Source organism: Heliangelus exortis, chromosome 13, assembly GCF_036169615.1.
Source record: "Heliangelus exortis chromosome 13, bHelExo1.hap1, whole genome shotgun sequence".
NCBI classification, from domain to species: domain Eukaryota; kingdom Metazoa; phylum Chordata; class Aves; order Apodiformes; family Trochilidae; genus Heliangelus; species Heliangelus exortis.
This window is the reverse complement of record NC_092434.1, coordinates 1,102,707-1,130,481: the sequence shown is the minus strand read 5'-3', so window position 1 is coordinate 1,130,481 and position 27,775 is coordinate 1,102,707. Positions and strand designations below refer to the sequence as shown.

The 27,775-nt window shown below is 47.8% G+C and overlaps 1 protein-coding gene across 2 annotated transcripts; it reads right to left on the bottom strand.

Annotated features, from left to right (window-relative positions):
* Positions 1–287: 287 nt before the first annotated feature.
* On the bottom strand, positions 288–27,574 carry FBXO31 (F-box protein 31). 2 transcript variants are annotated; one of them, XM_071756585.1, is made up of 10 exons: positions 27,101–27,574; positions 19,573–19,644; positions 17,152–17,238; positions 12,729–12,805; positions 11,202–11,369; positions 10,430–10,504; positions 8,868–8,977; positions 8,019–8,172; positions 7,076–7,440; positions 288–5,914 (listed from the first exon to the last, which is right to left on the bottom strand). In XM_071756585.1, exons 1-10 carry the CDS (start codon positions 27,477–27,479, stop codon positions 5,692–5,694), a joined length of 1,710 nt encoding a protein of 569 aa, XP_071612686.1. In that variant the 5' UTR covers positions 27,480–27,574; the 3' UTR covers positions 288–5,691. The 2 variants fall into 2 exon arrangements, with proteins under 2 accessions (XP_071612686.1, XP_071612688.1); XM_071756587.1 differs by lacking the exon at positions 17,152–17,238 and having other exon boundaries at positions 27,101–27,572.
* Between the last annotated feature and the right edge of the window lie 201 nt (positions 27,575–27,775).

Genomic DNA, 27,775 nt, shown 5'->3' with positions numbered 1-27,775 from the left:
GCAGGAGGAGCTGGGCACCACAGGGCAGGAGCTGCATGGGATGCAGGGGGAAAAAAAAACAGGGAGAAGGGAAATGATGGGATTTCACAGCATGAGTTGTGGGGGTGTGTGCCTCAGATATTGAGGAAATCAGTTTAGCTGCTCACCAAGTGCCCAGAGTCCCCAAAGAAGGGCAAATGAACTCTCAACGGGTGGTGGAAGAGAGATTGCTGCACATCAGGAAGGTGGAAGGTGCTCACTGCTTTCCTTTGGAACAAGATAATAAATAAAGAAAGAAGCAAACAGAATTAAGTTCACAAAACTTTCCGTTTTATTATTTGAAACTGGAAAAGGCTCCTTGGGTAACAATGATCAGGTGTAAAAGTTAACACACACATTTTGCTCAGCTTTCTGATACCAGGGATGAAGTAGGCCAAGTGTTGCAAAGTCCCCTCTGGCTTCTCCACACCCACCACCAAAATTGGACAGACAAAACCCCATCCCTCAAGACAAGAGGAGCAGCCCAGGCAGGTGAGGTGTTAAAATTACAGTTAGCATGGTCCACGTGGAGGGTTGTGGCATGAAACCTTGGTACCAAATGGCATTTTGGAAAGCAAAGCTCACCCTCTGCATGAAGCAGGGATCTGGTGTTTCACCTTCATTTGTAGTGAGTAGCATTTATTTACACTCAAAGCCTGCAGGAGATGCCCAGATTAATCCATCAGTGTCATGATCAAGTGGTGAGTGCAAAATCCACAAGGGAAAGAGGGCACACCTGCTTAGGGGAAGTAATAATCAATGGAAAAAAAGTGCAGATTGCTTTAATTAAGCTAATGAGCAGAGTCAATCTGAGTGCTCTTTTCCTCAAAAATCAAAGAAGACTGCAATCCAAACAAAACCCAGAATAGTACAGTTTAATTTAGCACACACACACACACACACACACACAGGAGTCAGTTTGGTTACTTATCCTCTCTTCTGCTGCCTGACCACCCCCTCAGACATCTCACTGCCCAGCTGGGATGGGATGTTCCTTTCTGCATGCAATCCTGGGGCAGCTGAATGTGGCAGAAAACCCTTGGCCACGTGAGCAACCAGCTACAAGTCAGAGTTAACCCTATTACCACGTCCTAAACTACCAAAGTTGAGGTTACACAACCCATTTTCCACACAACACCCAACGCTCTCCTTAAGTTCCACTAGTTTTAAATTAATAAAAAGCAACACCAAGTCATCCTTCTTTAAAAGGAAACACTGAGCCAGCTGCAGTTTTGTTTTTTTTTTCCTGGTAGCTTACACCTCCTAGCACATAAATTTGCTTTCTCCCCAGTACAAGTCTCCTAAATCATTGCCATCCACCTGACCTCTGCTGTCCCATTCCAGAGGAGCTGTGGAAGTCCCACATTGATCCCACTCCAGAGGGAAGCTGACAGGCAAGTTACAAGTATTTCCATCCCTTTTACTCCTAAATAATAATAATTTAAAAAGCCTGACAAGTCCATGAGGACTGCAGTGAGTCTCCTACAACCACAACACTCAGTCACAGCACATTCATAGCTATGAAACCAGGCCCAAGGCAAACAAACAAACTGGCTGGATGAGGCTCTCTGATGCTTCTGTTTTCCAGCTGGCCAAACCCCTGTGGTTTTGACAACACAGAAAATGTGAGCTAGGAGCAGAACCCAGTCTGAGCACCCAAGCCAGGCACTTCCTTGCTGCTCCTCAGTTAAAATGAAGCCCTGGGTCTTGCTGTGGCTACTGGAGCAATGCTGCTTGACACCCCAGTTACAAAGGGTTGGGTTTTTCCATAAGGCTCCTGCCCAGTGAGTATTCCTACCCCTGACAAGTTGTTTTTCACCTTCCCCAGCACTTTCTCCCCTTCTGGGATCAAGAAATGAAGCCCAACATCCCCAAGATTTCCAACAGAGCAACCGAGGACACCTCAGAAATTTATCACCATCTGCAAGGCACTGCCAGAGCTTAACCCTGTCAACAGCTCCCAGAAATATCCCTACAAGGTGGACACGTAGGAAAGGAGCAGGGTACAGAAAAAAAAAAGTGACTGCAGTGTCAGGACTGCAGGATCAGGGCTGTGCTCAGAGCCATGGGCTCAGATCCTGCCACTAAATCTGCCTTCCTCTTCCTCATTCCCCTCTTCCAAAGCTTTCAGAGCTGCAACTCCTCAGCCTGTTATTCTGCAAATTTCTGAATATTCTGAAAGTACTGATGTAGCCATGCACAAAGGCAGAGGAGCACCCAGAGCATTTCTGCCAGGCTCTCCAAATTCATCCTCTCGGCAGCTTTCCTCACCCAAAGCCAAATCAGAGGGAATTTTCTTCTGAAATGCCAGAGAAGCCTGCCAGGCTTTGAGGAGCAGAAGGTGAGAAGAGAAAGCAGAGGATGAGCATTAATATGAAATTTGTTTTCACTGCCTCTGCTCCAGACAGAATGAAGCCACAGAGCATCAGCAGTTTTGCCTTTAATCAGGACTGGCTCATTCTGACATTTTGAGGCCAACCAGGTGCACCATAAATAAAAAGATCATGGAATCAGTCTTAGGCTGGAAGGGACCTTAAAGATCATCTAGTGCTCTAGTGCCATCCCAGGGTGCTCCAAGCCCCATCCAGCCTGGGCTGAGACACTGCTAGGGTTGGGGCAGCCACAGCTTCTCTGGGAAACCTGGGCCAGGGGCTCAGCACCCTGACAGGGAAGAATTCCTTCCTAAAATCTCATCTAAATCTTTCCTCTTTCAGCTTGAAACCATTCCCCCACATCTTATCATTCCATGCCCTTTAAAAAGTCCCTTATAGCCCCTACAAAGCCCCTCTCCCCAGCCAGCCAAGCAAATCTCAGCTTCAGAAAGGAGATCCTGAAAAGGTTCACAAGAGCCAAGCTCCAGACAGAGGAACTGCCCAGCCTGGAGAAAAGCAGCTGCACAACAGCCCAGGAGGTCCTCCCCCAGGTGACAAAGCTGACCTGCACTGAGCACAACCCTCCTGCCATCTGCTGCCACAGCTTTGTCCTCCTCAGCAGCCTCCTGGTACCATGGGGATTTAAAGCTCCAGGCAACAACCACTACAAGCATTTTATGAGACAGCAGTGAACCTACCCACAGCACCTTGACACAGCCAGCCCAACACAGCAGGTTACAGGAATGCAGGGGCAGCATCAGTGCTCATCAGACAGAAACTCAGGTCTCAGGCCAAGTGGTTTCAGTATTTTCAATCTGCCTTAAAAAAACAAAATCTAAGTCAGCAATGCAAATCTCAGGATTTTTTTTTTTTTTTCAGGTGAATGGGGACATGGAAAGAACCAGAATTATGGATCCATTTGCAGCTGAAGCAGAGATGGTTTTAAAGATAATGGATTACAACAGCTGCCCCTGGGGCACCTTGCTCATTGCTTTAGGCTGTTAGGGAGAATACAAAGTTGGCTGCACCAACCTAACTGCAGGCTGCAAGATAAAACTGGCCACCCAGATGCTCCTGATGCCTCTGGGTATCCCAGAAATCTGCATAATCAAGCTGGAAATCTCTGGCTGCAGGGTGAAGCCACACAGTGCAGCTGCAGCAAGAGGCTGAGATGCCAATTTTAGCTTCACCTCATCTCTTAAAGAGCTGCCACCCTTCCCCTCTCCCAGCCCTGTATGATGGGGTGAGATCCAAGCTCTTCCCTCTGCTGACACTGCCAGGAAGAGCTCTAACAGCCTGCTCAGAAATAACCTGCTTTTCAGAGTTTAATTCACCAGAACAGTAACAGCACTTCAGAGCCTCACCTCTAACACAGAGGCAGATTTTCCAGTACTGAGGAAGCAGTGGGAAACAGAGAGAAAAGTGCCCCAAATCACCTTCATACACCAAGAGGTTTGTAAAACTGTATCCAAAGAGAGAGGAATTAATCCTGTGAGTGACATGACCTCCTGCTCAAAGCCTCTGCTGGAGGCTCGGTTCTCACACAGCTTGAGGGAACCCTCCAGAGCCAGAAATGGCAAAAAGCTCTTGTGAGAGTGAGGATAAAAGCTGCTCACAGCCAGGGAAAGCAGGCAGCAACTCAAACTTCTCAATAGAAGGGCTCTGGACCCCTCCCCAGCACCACACCCCCCCTGCACTCACACGTTTCCAAACCAAAACCTGCAGAAGATGCAGAGTTTGGTGAGAGACTGATCCAGCTGGGAGCAGGGAAAGAAGAAACCTGGAGTTGATCATCACAGCCAGAGAGCAACTGCAACAAAGGATGTACTCTGCCTGCCACCAAAAGCTGCCTTACAAGTGGTTCTTTTCCCTCCACACAAGGATCCCTCTCATCCCTTCCTATACAGGATTAAAAACGGGCACCAAGGCAGAGGCTTGAGAGGGTTTTCAGCACAACTCACACTGTGGATTAGCAGTAGATTTTCCAGCAAGGGAAAATCTCTGGGGAAGCTGCTCCCACACCTCCCAGTGGAGCTCTGATCTTCCTAGCACAAAAAGAAATGAAGCCCGGGAGCTTTCTGTGGAAGCAGCAATCCTCTAGGATGAAAGAAGTGAGAGCAGGAAGGGAAGAGAAGGGTCCTGTGAGTGCAGAAGCAGCTCCCACCTGCCAGCACCAACCATAAAAGGTGGCAGAACGAGCCACAGCAATATTAGGAGAATCCCTCCCTGCTCCTTCAGACTGCACAGAGCAACCTGATCCAAGAATGAGACATAACTGGGGTCACAGCAGTGCCAGGGACACACGGCACCTTCTGTGACAGACAGGAGCCAGGAGGCTGCACGTGGCCCCATTTCACAGTGTCCTTAGTTTTTCTTACTTTGCATTTTCAGTTTAAAAAGAGCTGAGGTTGAACCCTTCAGGCACAAAACCAGCTCTGAACACATCAACTTCTGCAGTTTACATTCATTTCCAGTTCCACACCCAGCTCCTATAAGAAGGAAGAACAATCATCTCTGTGCTCAGGGAGACACCCAGACCTGGAGCCCCAGGGCCAGCACATCCACCAAGCTTCAGAAGCCAGGGCAATGCTACACACACTGTCACTTCCAGTGGGAATTGTCCCCTTGCTGCTTTTCTCAAAAGGAAACCACCCCCTCCAATTGCTAAGCCAAAGGTGCAGGTATTACACATCAGCCTCTCTTGACAATGCTGCATCCCAAAGAAAGGTTTCTGGAGAGGAGGACATGCTTTGTCACTGCTGATGCAATTTGCCAGGAAGCAGCCAGACAGCCTGCAGCAGGGACTGCACAGGTTCCAGGAGGGTAAATCAAGTCTCCCTGGAGTACAGATGAGAGCAGCAAAGGCTTAAACAAGTCTCTTCCATGAAAAAGAGCTCTTTCCACAGGAGACTGCTAATGGTCAGAGCAGAGGGCTTGTGTCCATCCAGTCAGTGAGGTGTTCTCCTCACCCAGCTCTGAGCTCGTGTTATTTTTGCTCCAATACTTTTTTTTTTTGCAGTAAGAAAAGTCTGTTTCCCCCTCTGCAGGATCCCTTCAGCTACACAAAGCTGTTACAATCTGGGTAAACAAGGACTGCTAGGGAGGAGTGTGGGGTGGGCAGGGTGGAGAGGGCAGTCATGGATGTTTTAACTGGGATGTGTACATTTGGGGTAAAAAGGCTTTATTCAAAGTGCATGCTTTTAATCAGAGGTACCAAGAGCAAGGAATCCCCATCCCAGCTCTGGCTGGGGAGTGCAGCAGCCTTTGCAACCCCTAGCCCTGTCCCATCCCATATCACCCATCAAGTAGCCAGTGACTGAATGTTCTTCAGCATTTCATCAAAAGCCTCCCTGGAAGGTGCTTCAGCATTCTGGAAGGAGACTTTGATCCTGCTGTAGAGGCTGAAGGATTTGAGATCCAGCCAGATGAATCCAAAGCGATCCTCATCAAAGAGAACAAAAACACCCGGGGTTCTCTCAGGGCTGGTGAAACCATGGCCAGCAGTGAGCCCTGTCCCATAAAAACTGCAAGGAGAGAAGAAGAGCAAATAAAAGATGTGAGAACAGCCACAATCAGGCATTGTTTACCAACAGGAATAAAATCAAAACGAGCGCAGAGATCGCGGTCAGAAATGCTGCCAGGTGCTACAGAAGAGGGAGTTTTCCACTCAGTTTTTATTACACAAAACATCATTGATGCCATTTTAAGAGAAGAAACTCTCCAGTGGAGGTTCCTGCTTTTCCTTATTGTAATTAGCACCTGCACACCAAGGCTGAATTTTTCTGTACTTCAGCCCAGTAATCCATCTGAGCTTTACTTCTGCCACTCAAGGATCAACCCAGGCTCAGACAATCCTCACAGAAAAGGAAAGGAATGTTGAGAGGGTGACCAGAGGCAAACCTTGCAACAACACCTAAGGGAAGAGAGAAAAAGAAAAATCTAAAGAAAGAAAAACCTAACTAGAGCAGGGGAGGAGTAAAGATCAGCCTAACCTCCAAGCAAGCAGCAGGTGGAGCAGGGTTTTATTCAAACACAGCTCAGTTGTGACAGCAAGAGCCCTCTGGGATTACCCAGCTATTGGTAGCTTTTTCCATCAGCACAGATGTTTGGATGAAGGTCACCTGCCTAAGCCTCAGCTTTGGGGCTTTTTTTCCATGCTCCATTTTGTATGCTGGTTCACTGACTCTAGGTCTCATTCAACAAGGCTCTCTGCGTACATGCACCTACTGCTTAGGGTGCTCAGCACCTTCCAGAGCTGGCCCCAAGGCACCAGAGGCCAGGGAGGGGTGGGAGAGAGCACTGAGTTCCCACTGCTGAGAAACAGAAACAACACACAGAGGAACGGGAAGCGGCTGGAACAAATCTCTAAACATGCATGCTGGGCAGCTCTGGGAAACAAAACAAAAAGGAAAAAAGTGGGGGGTGGATATGGGAGAGGCGTTGGCTTCACAAGCAGCAGGGTAAAATCCCAAGATGGCAGATGACAGTGTGGTAAGAAAGAGAGGGAGCAAACGAGTGTGGGAGATGGGGCAGCAGTGGCAAAAAATCTGAGCCCAATGGGCTGGGAGATCCACAGGCAGGTAAAAGCCAAGCAAATACAGGACATGCCTCAGAGCCTCCCCCCCTGCTTCTGTTTCAAAAAGTGACTGGCACGACCAGGCTATAAAACCCCCAGTCCCTGTTACCAGATTCGGCAGGTCCGGGGATAGTCCTCATTCCTGGATATGACTCCCATGGGCAGCACGAAGGGCTGGGAACCTGGTGCCTTGTCCTGGGTTGTCCCCTGTGCCCCAGCTGCAGTCTCTTCCCCCTCAGCACCTCCTCCTCCCAGGGGTGCTGCAGCAGGCTGGCAGGCAGCTTGCTGGGAGCAGTCCTCTTCCTCCTGTCTGTGTTCCTCCTCCTGCTCCTCCCGACGCACCTGCTCCTGGACCTCCAGGACAATGCGGGAGAGCTCGCTGAAATCCCGAAGGTTCTCCACGTCAGGGAGCTGCAGAGGATGGGCCAGGTCAATCTCCACAGTCTGCTGTCCAGCTGGGATGTTGGGATCTCCCTAGAGACAGGAAGCAACAACACAGCTGCAGAGTTCACACCTCTATCCTCCCCTTATCCACCGTCCGACTTTTTCTACACAGTTCAACCTTTTTTACAGTCACCAAAGTTTGCAACTTAAAAAAAAAAAAAAAACCCAGCCCTCAGAGCTCATCCATTGCTCCTTGAGCTGTCTACATCATCTCTTCCCTTCTCCCTCCCAGAAATGTTAAAAGCTACAAACCAGGTTGTATTTGCAAGAGTGAAAGAAAGACCCCTGTGCAGAGGAAGGGGCTTGCTAGCCTGGCTTCACTGAAGAGCTGCCAGCATTTGGTACTGCTCCTCAGATACTCAGGGGTGCTCTCCAGTGACCAAGGGAGAAGAAGGGAAGGATGAGCCAGGTGGCATCATGAGAAAGTTCCCAGAGCAGGTTCTGGCTACTCTGCACGTGTTAAAATTCACTCAGTGCCATCAATCCAGATAAGAAACAGGGTTTGGTGTGGCCACAAATGAACACCTCCCAGACAGAGATCTCTCCTATGAATCCATGGCATTGAGAATCCTTTACCAAGCATCTGAGAAAAAGGAAAATGCACTCACGGTGATTTTAGTCCCCTTTGCTTTCTTTCCATGAAAACTCAACATGACAATCTCCAGCCCATGGCTCCCATATGTTCCCTTGAAGAGTCCTGGTTTGATAAGGTCGTCAGGGCTGCTGGGAGGGAGGTAGATGCGTCGGTACGTCAAGCAGTTGCTGTGCAAAAACCAAAAAGGTCAGAGAGTTAAGAGAATCCTCTGACATGAGGAATGTGTTCACAGCCTGCTCCTCCAGGCAGCTTTGGGCTGTTGTCAAGAAAGAGGCAGGATCTATGCTTTCAGCAATACCAACAAGCTCAACTGATTTTGGCTTTTGAGCCAGGCAAATGCTCCCTCTCCCTGCACTCCTGGCTTCTTGGCTTTGTTAAAACATCAGGAGGGTCCTTCCTGGAGCAAGGGAACATCCTCACTCCCTAGGATGTCTGGAGAACCTAAAAGTGACACACACTGAACCATCTGCTATAGGGAGGTAGCTGCTGCTGGAAATTTAGAGTGATAGTTTAAAAAAGAAGAAACACCACCAAGTTCTTAGGGAGTGTGATTCCTGCCTAGCCCACTACAATGACTCAAAACCACTTTCCTGTGCCATTATTATAAAAAATTTGGAACTTCTCTGACTGCTGCACCTCATCTGTCTGTGCAGCTGCAAAGGTAAAAACCAAGCAAATACAGAACATCCTCAGAGCCTCCCCCCCTGCTTCTGTTTCAAAAAGTGACTGGCACAACCAGGCAGAGACAGAGCATTCCTCTGGCTCTTGAAGCCCTCTGCAAGCACCCATCTTGGGGACAAATGATCCCACGTGCTCTCCAGGCTGCAGCAGCCCCAACACCTAAAAAGAAGTGTGCCCTTACTCATATTGACTGGTGTAGATGAACTTCATCAAGATGAGCTCTTGCATGTGTTCATGGAAGATGTCTTCCAGAGTCCTACCCCACTCTTCCCTGAGCCACGTCCGGAATTCCTGCAGCACAGGGAGAACAGAAAAGGAGGAAAATAAAGACACTTCATTTGCCACAGTGTTGTACCCCAACCTGACTGCTGACCAGCAGAGCCACAGCAAGGGTCTACACTCTGCCAAAAAGAGGATGATGGCTGGATTTGGGTACAAGCACGTGCTGCTGGAGAGCTGGCTGGGAAATGGTGGTGACAGAAGTCACACAATCAACATCCTCTCCTCCATATCAATACAGGGAGGAGCAGAATACCTCTTCAAAATAAAATAAGCACCACCTGTTACTGCCAAGTAGCTCATCTACTACTTCTTTACATGCTGACTTACTCTGCTGAAACTCATTTGCCCATAAGCTGACTCCTGTGCCCTATCCTGGCATGATGAACATAAAAGGGGAAGCTTTGGAAAGGCACTGCAGATTGAGGTTAAATCCTGCTGATTTACTACTGATGCACCCAAGTCCAAAGGGTGCTTTGAAAACACCTCCTGAAGTACCTCTAACACCAGCTCTGACAACTTAATACCCTGCTATGAGTTAGGGTGATAACAGCTTACACTAAGATAGGAGCCTACCAAGTGATATTGCAAACTGCTTGCTTTATCTTCTAAAGCCAGATCTTCCAATTACCATAATGCCACACACACTTAACTCAGTGCTTTGAATGTATTAAAGCATTTCTCATCTGCTACAGACCCAGAGAACACTTAACTAAACCTTTCACCCAGCTGTTTCCCATTAGAAGACAGACATTTTAAAGCATTTGTTAGAAGTATCAGATTTGTCACATTTAACTGGCTGGTAGCAAACAGCAGTACCTGGAACAGGTATTTGCTGAAAGTTTTCACAGTGGAATTTAAACCTGCACTTTAAAACCTGTAGTTTGAATCAGGAATTTACCTTACTGAATATAGCTGACACAGACAAGAGGATAAAAATACCAAATGAAGCTTTTAATCCCTCAACCAAGATGACAAGGAGCAGAACAGTACCCCACTGAGAAGCAGGTATTCAGATGCAGCTGGTACTCAGTATCAGGCCTGTGTCTGAAAGATCTTTATTATCCAGACAGCAGCAGCACAGAGATCAGTGTCTGGTGAGTACACAGAGCACAATGCACGTTGCTTTATTTGCAGGCCTGCTACCAAAGAGGAATGGTGTCACAGAACAGGAAGAAAAACAGGTGCTGGGGCTCACAGAGCACCGTGCCACAGCCAACTGCCCAAACCAGATTTCTGCTGGAGGGGATGAATGTTAACAGCCTGCTCCAACACCTTGCCACACACTGAAGGAAGGCAGAGGGTCTCTACACAGACATTCTGCAGGTCTAAGACTCTACTGATCTCTTATACTGAATCCTTAAACATTAGCCAAGATGTTTTCTCTTGGCTAGGCAATGCTTTATCTTCAGAAAGGGGACAGAAAAGCAGCCTTAATGCAGACTCTTGGCAAAGCACTCTTACCTCCTGCCTTCCCCCTGACATCCGATGGTGATCTGTCTGGTTGCATTTTGTGGAGAACTCATCCTTCTTGACAATCTGTAGTGACCATGGACAAGAATTTAAGAGGTTACAGACCTGTCTAGAGATTGCCAAGGATGATGTAACTATGACTGCTTGGAGTAAATGCTTTACAAAGGTTACTGAACGTGCTACAGCAGAGAAATCATAAAGCAGTACTGTGTGCATCAGGTACAGAATACAGAAATAAAAGCAATAAAAGCCCAGTGCATCTGGATGAAAAACACTAGTTTAAGTTTCTTCTCTATTTGAGTTTCTTTTTTTTCCAAAGAAGAAGCCTCTCAGGAAGCTTTTCAAAGGACCCAAAGCACTGAATGGATGCTACATCTCTCCTTCCTGAGATCTCATTTTAGAGCTGTGAAACAGAAGAGGTGTGTGTGCCTTCTTGGACACCTTCACCACCTGCTCGAGGCCATTTTCTGCATCCTTTCCCCCAGCCTGTACACACCCTGATGTTCCAACCCTCCCACCATGCTCCAGTCCAAGAGAAGACAGGGTAACAGCCTTGCTGGAATATTGCCAGTGAACAAATTCAGAGCAGGGAACTGCCCACACAACTTGTCAGACACATAATGAGTGCAAAAAGCTGGCATCCAGGCATACAACAAGGTGATGAAAGCCACATCTCTTAACTAAAATTCTTGTATTGACAAATCAGACACACACACACACCACACCTAAGACAGGTGGTGCTGGAAGTGGCTGAGGAGCTCACCTGGATGTGGCCATTATGAGGTCCCTTGTGCCCATACATACACTCCACCGTGGCACATTTCCTCTCCATGAGATGAATCCTGAAGAGTGGTTTGAATCTCATCGGATCATCAACGTGAGGGTCGTGAGGAGGTAAATACATCCACCCAATGATGAACAAACCATCCACCTGCAGCAGGAGGGGAGGCAAAGCAGAGGAGATCAGCCTCACAGCCTTCCCTTCGACTCTGCGGCAAACAACTCCGGAGGCAAACCAGCTCCGGAACAGGAGCTGTGGAACAGCTTGCAATTCCAAACTGCTTTCCAGCAATTAAACCAGACCATATGCACTCAGAGGACACCCTCGGTGAAGAGGGAGAGGGATTCTTTACAAGGCTTCCTGCGCCACTGGAAAATGATCAGGCTTTTCTTACTGCCAAGGACTTTGTGAGGGATGCTTGGTGCGCGGGATCCAGGGGGAGAGACTGCACTGAGGGGACCACACAGCCAGTCAGCCTCTAATTGGTTTGAGAGCTCATGCTGGCAGATACTCAAACAGAGGGATTCTGCTCCGTGTGATTATCTGTGCCTTTTGGATGAGGAATTATTTGGCTTTATTACTCGCAGACTGCACAGGAAGCAACAATCTCCTCTGCTGAGAGGTACGAGTGCCAGGCCTCTTGCTAACAGAATCCTTCCCCTCAAACCCTGTGATTCCAGAGAAAGGATGTTTTCTAAACAGAGGGACCTGTGACAAAAGCAGAGCAGTGCCACAGAGGCATGCTTGTCTTTATAAGGTCAAAATACCATGTCAGTACTGGTGCACTTGGATGCACTCCTATACCAGCTGGTGGAACAGAATCTTGCAAAACCCAAAGTGCTTGGGATTTGTCACGCTTCAGCCTGTCAGCTATTGAACCTTGGTGCTAAGAGCAAGGGCTTCAGGCAAATTTCTGGTCCAGCTCTCACCAAGGCAGAGTCAGGCATGGCTCATTACCTGCTCACCCCAACAGCACAAGAGCTGCCAGACTGCACGGGCCTTACACCCCTCGTGTACATTTGATGCACTAGTTTTGGATGTGAAAAGCATGGGAAACCACACAGAGAGGTGTGTGAAGGCAAGTGCAAAAAAATCCTTTGCAAAACATTCAGCTACAGGCCAAGATCACCCAGCAAGGGATGGGCCAATGCTGAAACCTTGGCTGTACTCAGCACACAAGGAGTGGACTCCTGGTGCCAGCCACTGGAATATCAGCACTCAACTCTAAATTAAGCCTTTCCCCTGCAATGGTGCTCATGTTTTCTGCATGTTCTGTGGCTGTTGGGAGTACAGCTGAAACACAAAAGGACTGTCTGGAGAAAAGTGGTGATGATGAAAACATCCAAGAAGCAAACTCTGGGTCGCAGTCGCTTGAGGGCTGACAGTTCAAGACACCTCAGTAACACAGAGATAGCAAGCAGGTCTAGAAAGTGGTATACAAAAATGAATATTTTTTTTTTCTTTCTTTCTTGACACCCCAGCCCCTGGAATAATGAGGTACTCACTCACCACCACGTTCAGCAGTCCCCCATAGGGCCCAATGTCTGGCTGCCATAATCCCAGGATGTGTCGGTATCGGTGCAGCACTAGGGAACAGTGAGAGACTGAAGTCAGCACATCAAGCTAAGAAACTGGGGGTTTGGGAAAAGAAAGAAGGAAGATTGCTACCAGACTGCACACAACACTGAATAATACCACCCACAGCTGCCTTTACTAAAGAAGAGAAAACTGGTTACACCCAACCACAGCCAGGCAGTTCTGAGCTGAGGCCTCCCACAAGCTCACACGGATTTATGTCGCTCGCTCCAGCTCCTGGCCCAGCGCAGGGGCAGGAATTAAGTTTCCAGGACTTTACACAACCAGATACCTCACCAGGAATTCCCAGAAAACTTTTGCAACATGGTCCCATTCGGCCAAATTACCCAGAGCTAAAACCAAATAAAGTATCTGCCACCTCCAGTTACCAAAACTGTACCAGATGCCTCTGACTGCAAAGCAACAGAAAATAAGGAGGAGCAGAAAGGGACAGGGAAATTGAAATATTTTGAAAGAAGTTCCCTGCCCTGTATTAAAAAAAACTTGTACCCAGAATTAAGCATCCTTAAAAGCAGCCATTGAGAGAGCACAGGCAAAGCACACAGACCATGCCAGCTCAGGAGATCTGGTGGTGTTACCAGATCAGTAACAGCCTTAAAAATTCTATTTAAGCAGCTGCATTTCAGCAGGGCCCAAAAGCTGCAACAAAGTGCCCCTTCAATTCCACCACAATCAAAGATCAAGTAGGAAAGCCTTCAGCAAGCAGGAAAAAATGCCTGTTAGTGAACTTCATGCCTGAAAGAATCCTAGACCTCCTCTCCTGAGGAAAGCCTGGAGGTGCTACTTGCCTCCAGTCCTTACACAGCCAGCCATTATTTTTGTCCATAGAATTTCCTGACATGACCAATACCCTTCAAGTGAAAACATCACACACAATCTGGGATTTTGGGCAGGAACAGGAAGATGCAAATGATTTCTGTGAAGATGGCAAAAAGGTATTTCTATGAGGATGGCAAGAAGATACTTCACTTGCCTTACAGTGGTGTGCAGGGCCAACTCAGAAGGCCACAATAACCTGTTTGAACCCCAGGTCAGCCTGGAATGAGTGTTTTTGCTTTGCATCAATTTACAAGAAGAACTGTGTTTCAGTGCAGCTGCTACAACAGCTTTTTTTCATTAACTACTTCAGATGGCAAGTACTCCAGGAGTGGTTTTATTATACTGAGGCAGAGGACTTCCACAGAAGTTCAAGACAGGAGGGAGGGTTGTCCAGAGCTGCTGCCAACTGGCCTGGAGGAGCCTTTTTCCTGTGCAGTAAACAATTTAAGATTGGTGCCTGGTTGCACCCAATGAACTGAGTGCAGCACAAACAGCACTAATGCAAGCAAGCAAACCACATTCCCAGTCTTCTTGTCTCAGGGCAGTAATTACATATTAATAAATGGTATGTGCATAAGCCACCCCACCCACCACAGTCTGCCTCCTACCCTGGTCTGGCACGGAGCTGACAAAAGCCAGCTTGTTTCTTTTTATTTTTAGGAGAGAAAACTTGATGCCAAGCTACTCAAGAGCTACGAGGATGTCCCTCCTCCTCCTCCCCCAGCTCTTGTCCGAAGCACTTTCAGAGCTGTAGAACTTTTCAGTAGGACAGGAGGTGTCTGCTTGACAAGGGAAGCCCTCCCAATCCAAGACACACGTCTGTTGAGGGCAGTTTGTGTGCTCACTTTGAGTAAACAGCCAGCTCCAGCTGCAGCTGGGTTTGCCAGGAGCCAGAGCAGTTCAGGAAATGTGGCTGAGTCACAGCCCCAGCCTGGCTTCACCATCTGCCTCAACCACCTGGAAAGCTGAGAAGGAGGGCAGCCAAAAAAATCCCATTCACCTCCAGCAGAATCCTACCCACTGGGTAGCAGGTTCTGTACTTAGCTTGCATCACTGCTGTGGGCAGCTCTGCTTTTTTCATCGTTTTAAAACCTTGTTTGGCAGCTCATCCAGAGGAGCTGATGGGAAAATGAGCTGCAATGCCAGCAGTGCTCCACCCGGCCTCACCCTCCCTGGACCCCAACACCCAGGGCCCCAAGGGACACATCCTCTCCCTCACTTGCTCAGGGAGCTGTGGACTCCTCCTCTTTCTCCTCTTGCTCTTTCAGGAAAGGAAGTTACTGGGGAAAATGCTGGTTACTTGGCCAAAAGCCCAAACAAGTTTCAAAAGCAAAAACACAGCTCAATTTTCAAGCTCAGGGGTGTCTCTGGGCTCCAGTCAGCCAGCAGCTCTATTTATTGCAGGAAAAAAAAAAACCTGATGAATTCCAGCTCTAGCTCTCCCTGGAGGGAGACAGGATGGATCTGACAGTTGTTTCCCTCCCTGCTCCTCAAAAGAAAACAGCACGTGGGGCTTTCTATGCACACCACTTATTTTTCTCAGTCCTGGAGAAGCCTATCCAAATTTCTGAGCCCTCACCCTGCCAAATGGAGCAAAAAATACATCCCCTGGATGCTTCAGTCCAACCCCCAGCCAGCCTCAGCATTACCCACGTTGCCACAAGCAGCCACGTGCACTCTCTTTCAGATTGGAAAGGCTTCTTGAATCCAGCTGGGGATGGGCTAGGAAAAGCTCCCTCAGGCTGCCTGGGAAACCTCTGATCCTGTGCACTTTGTCAGGGTCAGACACAGGCCAGGGAGGTGGCACTGAGCAAAGGCACAGCAAGCAAGCATCACTGCCACATCACAGACACCATAACCAGGCAAGTTACAAGCCCAGCACAGGATATTAAACCAGGAGGAGAGCAGATGATCACAGATGTTCTGACTAAACTTTATTTCACTACCTGTGTCCAGCTTGGAGGGCAGAGGCAGAGAAATGCAAATCCCCAAGATGAGAGTTTTCAGTGAAATCTGCAGCCTTTAAAGCAGAGGTAGCTCACTTTGAGTGGAAAAGACCTGATCCACTCCAACCCTCTTGGGCTTTCAGGATGGTATCAGGAGGTATCTAGGAGCAAAAGGAGCTGGAACAATGTAAGTCAGCTACTGCCCTCCAGCTGGTGCTAAGTGACCTGCTGGGGCAATGAGCTAAGTGTCAGCCAGCAGCTTAAAACCCTGGGGAAAGTGATCTGGATCTGAATAGCAATTAGGCAGCACTCACATGGTAAATCCTGGCAACAGGGGCTGAGTACACAGGAGGGGAAAAAATGCATCTTAAACCACATTACTTGCTCCCCAAGTAATACAGCACAGCCCCAGAGAAAAGGGGCACCAGACATCAGAAGATTGGGGCAGCAGCTAAAGAATTTACAACGGAGGGATCAGCAGAAAATGCCACTGGAGAGTCACCACAAATGGCACACTGGGAGCAAACACCCAGGGAAGCAAACTACAAAGGCATTGCTTGTCCCCTGGGGCAGCTTGGATGTGTCTCTCCTTCCCATCCAGCTCCAGAACAACTGGTGTTGACAGGTAGAACTGCCAAAACCTTGAACTTTCCAGTGATTCTTGCTGCTGCTCACCTGCCACGACTCACATTAAAGACACCATCTTCTCTGGCCCACACTTAGATGCTTTCTTCAGCCCAGGTAAGGCTGCAGGATCCACTCCACTCATTAGTCTAAGTGAAAACTTACATTCCCAAGCACCAGTGAGTTAGAAACTTGAGTCTGCAAAGCTCTGTAGGCCCACAGGAGCATTAGGGAAGGCTCAACACCCCTCTGAGTACCACGCAGGACTGACTTCCTTAATTGATATAAACTAATCAGTACTCCTACAGAACACTGAGCACTAACCTCCAATTTATTTCCCTCAACACAACATCAGGAGGGAAAGAACAGTTTATCCAGAGCAGCTATTTGCCTGAGGAAGGCAAATCCCAAACTCTGAAACGTCAGCAGGATGTTTCCTAGAGAGGGAGATGCTGGCTAGAAGGATTTACCATAGAGGGAAATAATTAGTATGGGAATCCTCACCATTTTTCACTGGGAAGGGCTGTGGATCTGAATGCAGCTCATCTCTGTATCAAGACAAAGCTTTCTGCCAGCCCAGAGCTTATTTAAAATTCCTTTTGGAAGCCCTCACCAGGGTACCTCAGTAATTCCTTCTAAGAAAGGAGCAATCCATAAAGAGCAGAGCAAGGGCTCCCCTAGTGTGTGAACAGAGACCTTCCTTTTTGCACCCGAGGTGCACTCAAGCACTTCAGACCAGCAAACCTCACTGCCTGCCCTACTCCCACTTCTGCCCTACTCCAGCCTCACAATTCCTCCACTGACACGCAGAAGAACCAAACCAACAGCCTCCTGACTGCCCCCAGGGTCCACCCCAAAAGAATTTGCTTCAAGCAATGTCACACTCCATGCAGCAGCAGCTTGTGTGTGCTTGGTGCAGGAAGCATCAGGCAGGAGGGGGTACGTACGGCAGGTGTAAACATCTCTGTACTCCATGTGCTCGTAGTCGGGAAGGATTTTCATAAAACGCCCCGACTTCACCCGTGGGTTTATACCTGAACAGACACAGCAGGGTCAGTACCAGCAAACTCTGCTCTACCACAACCACAACACTCTGCTCCACCACCTGACAGCACCAGGGATCTGGCCTGACCACACCAGGAACTCTCTCCTGATTTTACGTCAGCGTTTTGTGGCCCCGGTTCCAGGTGGGCTCTGTTCTGAGTCACACAGAACTTGGCTTTCATTCCAGATTCCCACAGAACAGTGTTTACACATGGCACTGAGGGAATTCCAGGGAAATCAAGGTCCTGCTGCCTTAGGAAGACCACTTAGGTCAAGTGACAGCAGCCCAAGCTTTGGGTTAGCTATGGTTTCTAGCACTTAAGTTCAGCTCCCCATTTTCCACACTGCTTCCCACATTCAGTGGACAGGAAAGTGCAGTAACCCCAAATTAGGATCAGAATCATAGAGTAATTTGGGTTGGAAGGAACCTCTGAAGGTCAACTAGTTCAAACCCCCTGCAACAAGCAGGAAACACCCTCAACTACATCAGGTTGCTCACCTTGACCATCCCCAGGGATGAGGCCTCAACCACCTCCCTGGGCAACCTGTGCCATTTTTCCACCACCCTCATGGTAAAGAACTTTTTCCTAACATCCAGTCTCAATTAACTCTTCTGGAATTCAAGAAGTTTATGGGGCAGTAGAGAAAATGGGGTCACATCCCCAGGAAACTGTTTCATTGAGTGGCTGCACAGCATCAAGTGCAACTCCTTGTCATGGAACCAAACACTACTTTGGTGCAAAGGAAGGCTGGAAACATACATGTAAGACATCTGCCAAAGCCTACAAATCCCATTAGACTCTAGAAATCCCCTAACTTCAAAGCAGTCAGAAGCTGGGAGAGAGTTTTGGAAAGTATTGCCCTCTTCTCAGTCTTCCCTGGGTGACTGCTCACAGCCACAGCTGGGAGATACAGTAGTGGGCTACAGACAGAGCACTGTGTTCTGAGCATTTTTATGTGTAACTCGTGTACAAAAAGCACTAAATATGACTTTAATGTATCTGAACCATGGGACTTTTGAAGTGAAAAAGACTACAGGCCATGAAGAGATGTCATATCAGAGTTAATGGGAAGTGAGGGAAGCCTCAAGTGCTGACAAAACTTCTCTGTGGACATGTAAGTGCTGGTCCAACATAAATCAGCCCTCCCTCCCAGGAAAATTAGGCAGTTACAGTCCTAGTGCACAAAAGAGACAAAGAAGGACACTAGGTGATGAAGTAATTTGCCTATGGATGCTCAGGAAGTCTATTACAGATGGGATTAAAACCTTTCTACCCGTTTTGGTTCTTTTTTTCCAGAACTAAGATCAATGCTTGAGGTCATCATTGCTTCAAGGTTCAGAAATTACAGTACCTACAGAAGCAGAGGAAGATTTGGGGTCTGCAAGGCTTACAGAGACCTCTTGGGACTTTAATTTGGGACAACTGCAGCATTTGTTTCATAAAGCAGGACTTTCTGTGAAAAGACAGAAGCCAAAGTTCAAGTGCTGCAGGTTAAATCTTCCTCTTTATCCTACCACAGGTAAACTCTGTGGTGGGGAACAGAGATGAGACAGTCTGGCAGTGCTGGTTTGGGAGCTCCTGGAGGCTTTGCAAAGCTCTCTGAGCAACCAGCTCAGCTTCAGACTGAAAAAGGGCAAGATTTGGTGACAGGGGAGACAGCCTCACTGTGGATCCAGGCTGCCATTAAGTCCTTGGTTTCCATACTAAGACAGGAGATGTGCATCTACCTTGCAGAAGGCACACTGGGTCTGAAGAGTTGGGGTCCCAGTCCCACAGAGGCTCCTAAAAGGCACCAAAACCTTAGGTGTGTCCACCCTGCCAGGCTCTCCTCCTTCAGGAGTAGCCCTGAACACTCAACCCTTTACCTACAGCACTGGCAGCATCTAAGTGTCCTTCCACTGAGCCTGAGAGTCAGATACATCAGGGCTATGAAAAAACAGAAGTTAATTCCTTAGCAAGACCTGAAAATGGCAAAACAAAAAAGGATGAAAAACCCTCCATAAACTTTGTTATAAGGTTAAATCACATGCTGTTTTCCTACCAAAGGACTGAGGGGCACAGACATCCCAATTCTGGGCACCTGCTTAGTATGAAATAAAACTCCAAACATGTTAACTTCCCAGGTGAAGTCCCTTCCAGTAGCAAGTAAATTCCACTGTCAAAATTTAGTAAATAATCAACATGTGTATGGTTTCAAAATGGGCACTAATCAAGGACAAACAGAGCACTGTGTTCTGAGCATTTTTATGTGTAACTCGTGTACAAAAAGCACTAAATATGACTTTAATGTATCTGTAAAGCTGTATCAGCTTTATCACTCACGTTTGGCATAGACATCTCGACAGGACACTCCTGTGATCTCCAGTTTCCTCAGGTTTTCACAGACACCATATTCTGCAATGACAAAATTGAAAAATGAAAAGAATGTCAGCTCTGGCACAAAGCTACCCAGGATCTTGACATCAACTGTTTGAGCAAAAATAAGATCCTATCAGGACCATCCTTGCAAGCCTCCACATTAGCCCTAGAATCTTACTGCTGTTTTGAAGGGCAAAGAGAAAATTTGATGTCATTTCCTTGCAGTTTGGGCATCCAACCCATTTTAACAAGCAATGCCTGCAACAAACACACCAGAAGGGACACACAAACACACAGCAATGTTCCAGATGCTTACACCTAGAGTAGAAAGAAGGTGGAAAATGTACTCATTCCAGCTGGGATTGTATGCCCGTTCCGATCGCATCATGAGTCTGTGTAGTAATTATCTACTCCCACTGAGGTATCCAACAGGGAAAACTGCTTATTAGGATCTTAAAGAAAAGGTCACAGACTTTAAAAAGAAGGAAATGGAGACATAAAACAGCCATCAGCATGTACAAATATGGTTACACTTGAAAGCAGATCAGATTGGGATGGGTCTGTTGTACGCTCAAACGCCTTTGATTGCTTACAGAGCACCCTGAAAACAAAGCAACCCAGAGCTCTTAAAGGCAGCTTTGAAGCAGAAAATCAGAATCTGTCATTTCATTTGCAGCAAGTCGAGGCTGAACTTCTAAGAAACTTTAAAAAAAACCTAAAAAATAAAAGCAAGTACTTCAGTGCGAGAAATCCTTAGAAGACCAGAAGGAGGAAATGAGAGGAGGGAGATGCCAAAAAATCACGAGCAAAAAAAAAAAAAAAATCCTCTGCTGCAGTGACCCTGACAGATCACAGCACAGGAAAGTAACCTCTGACATCAAAGAGGTCTTACACCACAGATCAAACACCAGCAATACCAAACATCTGCCAGATATTTGACACAAAAGTGTCCTCATTAAATATGAAGCTAATCCTGTGGCTGCCAAACCCCACTACCTAGTGCTGGTAACCTGCTGCAAACCAAGAATTCATCTTTGATATGGGAGAAAAGAACTTTCCCTGAATGAATCTGACCACCTCCTGTCTATAAATACACTTGTGGTCCACAACCACGATGATAAAGCACACACCAAGCTTACTGTCAGCCTGCCTGTGGGGAATACACATTCTGCTGAACCTGGCTTGGGGTGAGCAGCAGGTTTAATAATGGTAGGAGTGGGCAGAAAGCCCAACAAACACCCTGCCCTTCATGAAAAGATGCAAAGGTCAGTGGCACAGCTCCTGCTGTGCTCTGCAGCAAAAGCCAGGAGAGGCTCTAAGTGTTATCAAACACAAGGTGGGATGAGGAAGCACAATTAGGCAGGGAGTAGACATGCAAGCTTGCAAGAGAGAACATCCAGGCCAGCACAAACAAGATATTTGGTGCTGGGAGGCAGCCAGCTGACCTGAGACAGCCACTGGTGAAACCAGAGCTCTGCTCCAGGCTGGGAATTCAGAGCCACCCTGCAGGTCACCCTGTGCCCATCCTTCCTGCCAGATTTAGCACAGCTTTCAGCTGGCCTGCACACAGAGAGGAGTGGGCATGTGTTTGGCACCTGGAGTATTGTGTCCAGTTCTGGGCCCCTCAGTTCAAGAAGGACAGGGAAGTGCTTGAAAGAGTCCAGCGCAGAGCTACTGAGATGATTAAGGGAGTGGAACATCTCCCTTATGAGGAAAGGCTGAGGGAGCTGGGTCTCTTTAGTTTGGAGAAAAGGAGACTGAGGGGTGACCTCATCAATGTTTTCAAATATGTAAGGGGTGAGTGTCAGGGAGATGGAGTTAGGCTTTTCTCAGTGGTGACCAGTGATAGGACAAAGGGTAATGGGTGTAAATTGGAGCATAGGAGGTTCAAGTTGAATATCAGAAAAAATTTTTTACTGTAAGGGTGACAGAGCCCTGGAACAGGCTGCCCAGGGGGGTTGTGGAGTCTCCTTCACTGGAGACATTCAAAACCCACCTGGACACGTTCCTAGGGGATGTACTCTAGGGGGCCCTGCTCTGGCAGGGGGGGTTGGACTAGATGATCTTTCGAGGTCCCTTCCAACCCCTAGGATTCTGTGATTCTATGATTCTATGGAGGGAACACTGTGTTTCCACAGCTGACAGGAAGGACAGAGATCTTTGGAAGATGAGAGGAAAGGTGTGGTGGTAAGCCTGGTGTTTGGAAACAGCCAGCTCTTCCCATGTGAACACTCACCTGGCCACAGAATCAGTAAGATGCACACCTTGTGCAGCAGGCATTGCAGCTAGATTCAACTCAGTGTCACTGAAGAGACTTGTACTGCATCAGAAAGGGAGGAGACATGCAGAGGATCCTGCCCAAATGCCATTTCTCCTGCTTGCTCTCTAACAGCAGGGCCAGCACAGTGATGTTCTCTCTTCCTCCAGAAGGTGCTGTTGATTTTTCATGAAGCCTTTTCCCTAGCAGATGTGTAAATCATTTTGAGTGCAGTGCCACAACAGAGCCACTACCAGCAGACAGCTCAAAAACAAAAGGATGGGGTGGGAAGTGATTTCACATTAAAGCTCTGTCCCAGTTTCATGCAAGTGCACTTTATAACCTGCAGGGAAATTCTGCAAAAGCCAAACCACTACTAAACTTCCTAAGTTTTGCAGTTCAAATCTTTCCTGGCAAGATTCAGCTCTCCCAAGTAACAGCAAGCTCCTTTAAAAAGAAAAGACAAAAATTTAGTATTTCAATACTGCTACATGCTATTTGACATTAAACATCCAAGGCTTATAACAAGAATTATCAAGAAAACAAATTAATCTTGTTTAATGTCCTTTAACACTCATCTTGTTTTATGGTAACTTGTCCTTACCCTGTTTTGGTCAGCAAACAGCTAAAAAAAGTCTAAATTTCAAAGTGATGGCTTAACTCTGGGTAAGGGCATCACTTAAGCTCTTCTGAACCATGAGCCACTAACACCAAGAGGGCTTCTTGATAGAAAAAAAAAAAAAAATAAAAAAAAAGAAGAAAAACAGTCTTTTTGGGTCATGGTGCCTACAAAAACTCCAAATATTGCAAGCAAGAAAGGTGGTCATTATTTTTAGTCCAGAAGAGAAGAGGAACATAAAATTAAAAGCATTTAGAGCTCCACGAGAGTTACAGAAAAATAAAGGTGATGAGGTTTTCTTTACAGAGACTAGAAAGCTTTTTCCAAAAAGGTTTGAAGGGCTCAAGCTTCTTGGGAAATTCCACTTTGGTGCAATTTTATCTATTTTAAGAAAACGTATCTCAGTGCAGCAGCTCCCTGAGTGAAGTATTTGAAGGAGTTACTACTCACAGAAATTCACACATGACATTTATCCTGTTAGAAAATGGCTCCTTACTCCTGCTTCAAGAGCAAGGATGGAAACTGGGTCCTTACTTGAGCAGCTGGAAAGCCCCTTTATTAGGTTTATAAGGAGTGCTCAGGAGATTTACCAAACACACAGTGACACGGTGCTGTTTCCATGGTCACATGCACTGGAATTTAAAGGGCTTGGAAAGGCAGTTATCAATTAATAGTTCTCCAAGTTAATTAATTCCCTGGCCTGCTCTCACCATATGCTCTCCTAAGCTTCCCAATCCTTTTTTTATTTTCTAGAAGAAGCCATGTCACATCCCCCCCCTGTGAAGCCTACACAAGTTTGAAAAAACAAAACCAAACTAACAAGGTTCTCTAAACCCAGGTGGGGAAGAACCCCTGAAATGGTACCAAAGGCTAAATCACTGCTCCTTTTTCCTCAGCACAGCAGCTGCAAGGATCTCTGCAATTCAGAGGAAATTCTGATGTCTGGTAGAGCCTGACACCATTGCTTAGTTTCAGCTATGCCCTGACTAACCAAGCCCTCTGATTTTTCCTGGGTCAATAAATGAATGTTTACAAGGCTGTGCACAGAAGAGAAAGCACAGAAACTCCCTGGATTATTTCAGAGACCACAAAACTGCCTCTCAGGCAAACATCTCTGAAATACCAGGTGGACAAAGCTTGGAATGGGTTGATTTCCAAAGGCTGAACAGTCAGATTAAAATACACCAAATACTTTCCCAAACACTTCTCCCAGGGGAAGGCCTGTAGTTACCACTGAGGTATTTTGCAGCCACACAGAAAGAGCTGAGCAAAAGGAGATTTTGCTCAGCAACAAATGAAAGCACCTGCAGAAAGCCTAAAGCAAGAGATGGGTGGCTTCAGATCTACAGCTTACACACAGATCTCAGGAAGATGCTCCCAAAGCTGCCATCAGTGGTGACAAACAATAAATGATTGCCAAGGTGTAGTCTAAAAGCCAAAGTATTCTTTGGTCAGAGATGAAGAAAATCCTCTTTAAAATGGTGATAGCACTAGTAATAAAGTAGGCTTACTGTTAGGGTTGAGTATTATAGTGGTCTTTAATAACACCTTAGTGGCCTCTCTGAAGACTTGCACTGAAATAATTTTATTTTCTCATGATTGCTCATAAGGACTGTAGCAGGAAATTTAAGGTAATTTTTTTTTTTTTTATTATTGTAGGTATATAATATGGTAGCACCTGATTTTTGTTAAATCTTATCTGCATTGCTTAATAGCATGAAAGTGTATGTTGAATTTTTGTGCCATACAAGAGGAGAATTTCTTCATTTTCAGAAGAATCAGAAGATTCTTCATCAAAGAGATGAAGAAAAGCCCATGATGGTTCAAAGATATACACCACGTGGGCCTTCAACCTCCCATAAAAGGGAGGTTAGAGGCTTGGGCTTTATTAAAAATACCTTTGCATTTATTGCAGCACTGCAGTAAATCATTGCTGTTGTGGAGCAGGTGTGCATCAAACTCCTGTATGGGTTCTTCAAGCTTTCAAAGAGCTAAAGCCCCTCACTGAGCAAATAAACTGAATTTCCCCCTCTCCTCCACAGGCCCCTCTTTCTCTACAAGATGCTGAAGGGTAGCAGCTTTAATAGCTTGGCTGACAGTTTTCAGCAGGTCCAAAAGCTGCTGGAGCTTCTTTTGACAAACAAACCCCCTTTTCATCCAAGTTCTAGAGGTGGTTATTCTGAATTACTGGCCTGTTTCCAGGCGTCCTGCTGCACTTGTGCTGTTTTATTTTAAGATGGAAGTGGTTCCCATTTAAAATGGACTCTCAGGTGTTCATCAAGGTGGGTCAGGCCAGCAGCCAGGAGGAAGCTTTCATCCTGCTCCCACTGCAAAGCTCAGCAACCCCCTATTTATAGAAAAGAGGAAAGTGACTGCAATCCTCTTCCTGCCAGAGAAGCAGTTCAGAGACATCATTTACCCCAAACAGTGGCAATGATAAAAGGACAACAAAACAGTTCTAACAGCCACACCAGGGACACAACTGCTTCTGGTTAATCCCAGCACCCTCCCAGTTCACAATCACCACCAGAAGCCACTTCCCTTTCAAGATAAGCCCTTTGGACACTTGCACTAATCACATGTTCTCAAGTCTACCCTAAAAGTGAGCTGGCCCACACCAGTGGAAGAGCAAAACTCAGCCCTCAATGGATTGTCCTTCTGGTGTCTCTCCTGCTGTGCATTTTGGAGAACACAAATAGTTTTTGCATAAGCACCTGGCACAAAGATGAAACCTGCCAATTACTTCCTCAAAAAGCTGAGCTCTGAAACATCACCAGTTGGCTGCAGAGTGAAGGAACTGTCAATACAAGGAGAGGTTCCCATGCTGTGTTCTTAGGGCTCCACAAAACACACTGCTATGCCATGCTTCAGCTCAGGCAGATCCAAGCACACACTTAACAACTTTCCTCAGTTGGGAGGTGGCTTGTTATTTGATAAAGATTAGCAAAATTAATTACATTTGATGCTGGACTGGCATGCAGTCAACAATGCATGGCTATAGAGAAATACACTACAGGATACTCTACATTTTGTGTGTGCCTTTCTATACTTATAGCTGATTATTATTATCCCCAGTATTATTATTATGTCCCCCAGTAGCTGTGCTCCTCATGCTCACACCTGAAGATGCTCTTTATGCAGAGAAATTAACCTTGTAGTTAGCTAAGGGCCTGGAGATAAGAATCCAGTCTTGATACATTCCTTGATACAAACCCCACTGGTTCTTTACATTTCAGCTAAGCTTCTGAATCCTTTTTTACCCACTGGCAAGCAAATCCAAGGAGCAGTCATGAACTGAATAAATAAATTCCTTCCCCCACGAGGCCTAATTTAGTGCTTCTTGAACAAGCCAATGTAGCCTATGTTTCAAACATATCCATTTCTAAAGAAACCCTCTGCCAGGATTATAATCTACCAACATAATTAACCAGTGAAGTTTTGCAGCTCATTCATGAAATAAATGTCCACAAAGACTCTGTGTCTTGGGGAATGTAAGGAAAGAATGAACACTGGTTTATTAGCCTGCCTCCAAAAAAACAGGAAGATATTGGGACAATAGGATCATCTCCCACTGAAAGAAAAATGCTCTGATCTACATTTTCAAGGTGCAGCCTTTGTACTGTCCAAAGGTTCTTGGCTAGTGCTGATAGGGCATGAATTAATTCCTGCAAGGTTTAATCCATGTGCACAGATCCCACTGCCCACAGCAGGCAGGCACCAAGACACATACCTAAATTCTTCATCCTGATGTCCTCAGTGATATCACAAACACAAAAGAAACACCAGCCACAAAATGTACATGACTTCATGTGCTGGCAGCAGATGCATCCTGGCAGGATCATGCTAGGAAGAGAGATGATGAGCACAGAAAGACAGCCCTTGGAGGGTGGGTTAGCTTCTGGATTAGCAAACAGGGGACACAAAGCCACATAAACGTGAGGAAAAGAATAAGGAGGAAAGAGGGAGAATTGCAGCCTAACAGAACAGGGACAGAGCAACAGAGAAGTGAGGCACCATGGCAAAAAAAAAAAAAAAAATTAAAATAAATGCCCTGGAGCCTTTGCATTAATGCAGCACAGCATCCTTCCAACAGACACGCACAAACCTCCAAACCTGCTCCTGGACTTCCCAAGGGGGGGACAGGAGCTGATTGTTTCAGCCAGGCCTCCATCACCCACTCACCAGCAGGCTCCTGCTTTACCTGCTGAGCCTCCATGGCTTCCAGAGCTCCACACACCCCCCCAGGGACTCCTCTCTTCCCCGGTCCTGCGGGGACCGAGCATTCTCCGGACTCGGTGCCTGAAATAGCCTCGGGATTCACCCAAGGGCACCCTACCCGGAGGCACCATCTGCCAGGGGCTGGCCTTGCTCCCGGCCCTCTCCCCCGGCTGCCACCGCTCCCTGCCCTTTGCCAGACCTGCTCACACATCCCCCTTTGCGCAGCAAGTGCCCCCAAGACGGGACCGGGAGCTCCGAGGCTCCGGGAGATGCTTTCTTCTCCATCCCCCACACCCGCACCCCTCCCGCCCCAGCCCTTTCCTGCACCCCACGCACCCTCCCCGCCACCCCGCACCCCCCGGGGGTGTCCCCGGCCCCCACCTCGGGGCGGGCGGTACCTTCGCGGCAGCGCCGGCGCCAGATGGTGTCGGTGCGGAGGATGCGGCGGAAGGTGGTGCAGACACGGGCCAGGTTAGGCAGATCGGTACCGGGCAGCGAACCGAATATCTGCACCAGAAGCTCGGGGGGCAGCTCTAGGAGAGACAACGGAGCCCTCCCGGCCGGGCCGGCCTCGGCGAGGTGCAAAGAAGGCCGCCCACCCTCGATGCGTTCCGCCGCTTCTTCTTCATCCTCCGTCGCACCGCCGCCGCCCGCCTCCTCGGGGTCGGTGTCGGTATCAGGCTCGCTGTCGCCGCCTCGACGCTGCTCCCGGGCCGACCCTCGCCGCCGGCAGCCGCGGGCCGGGCCCACCCCGCAGAGCCGGGCACAAACCGCCATGGCCGCGGCCTTCCCCGCCACCGCCGCCGCCACCGACCCCTGAGGGGAGGGAGCTGCGCACCGCCCCGCGCCGCCGCCGGGCCCGCCTCCCCGCGCGGCGCAGCCAATCAGCGCCGCTCCTTCGGCATAGCCACGCCCCCGCGGGTACCGGGCGGGCCGCGGGCCCGTTAACCGCCCGCACCACCGGCAGCAAACGGGAGAGGGGTGTGCGCCCCCTAGCGAGCCGGGGGACCTCAGCGCTTGGCGGGGGTTCTGACGCCGGTACCGGCCCGCGGGGCTCGCGGCTGCCGCCGCGG

Coding starts and splice junctions, on each gene's coding strand:
- FBXO31 (XM_071756585.1), bottom strand. CDS start 27,479: ATGGCGGTTTGTGCCCGGCTCTGCGGGGTGGGCCCGGCCCGCGGCTGC. Junction 19,645..27,100: donor GCGCCGGCGCTGCCGCGAAG/GTACCGCCCGCC, acceptor TTGTCATTGCAG/AATATGGTGTCTGTGAAAAC. Junction 11,370..12,728: donor GGGGACTGCTGAACGTGGTG/GTGAGTGAGTAC, acceptor CTCCTGCTGCAG/GTGGATGGTTTGTTCATCAT.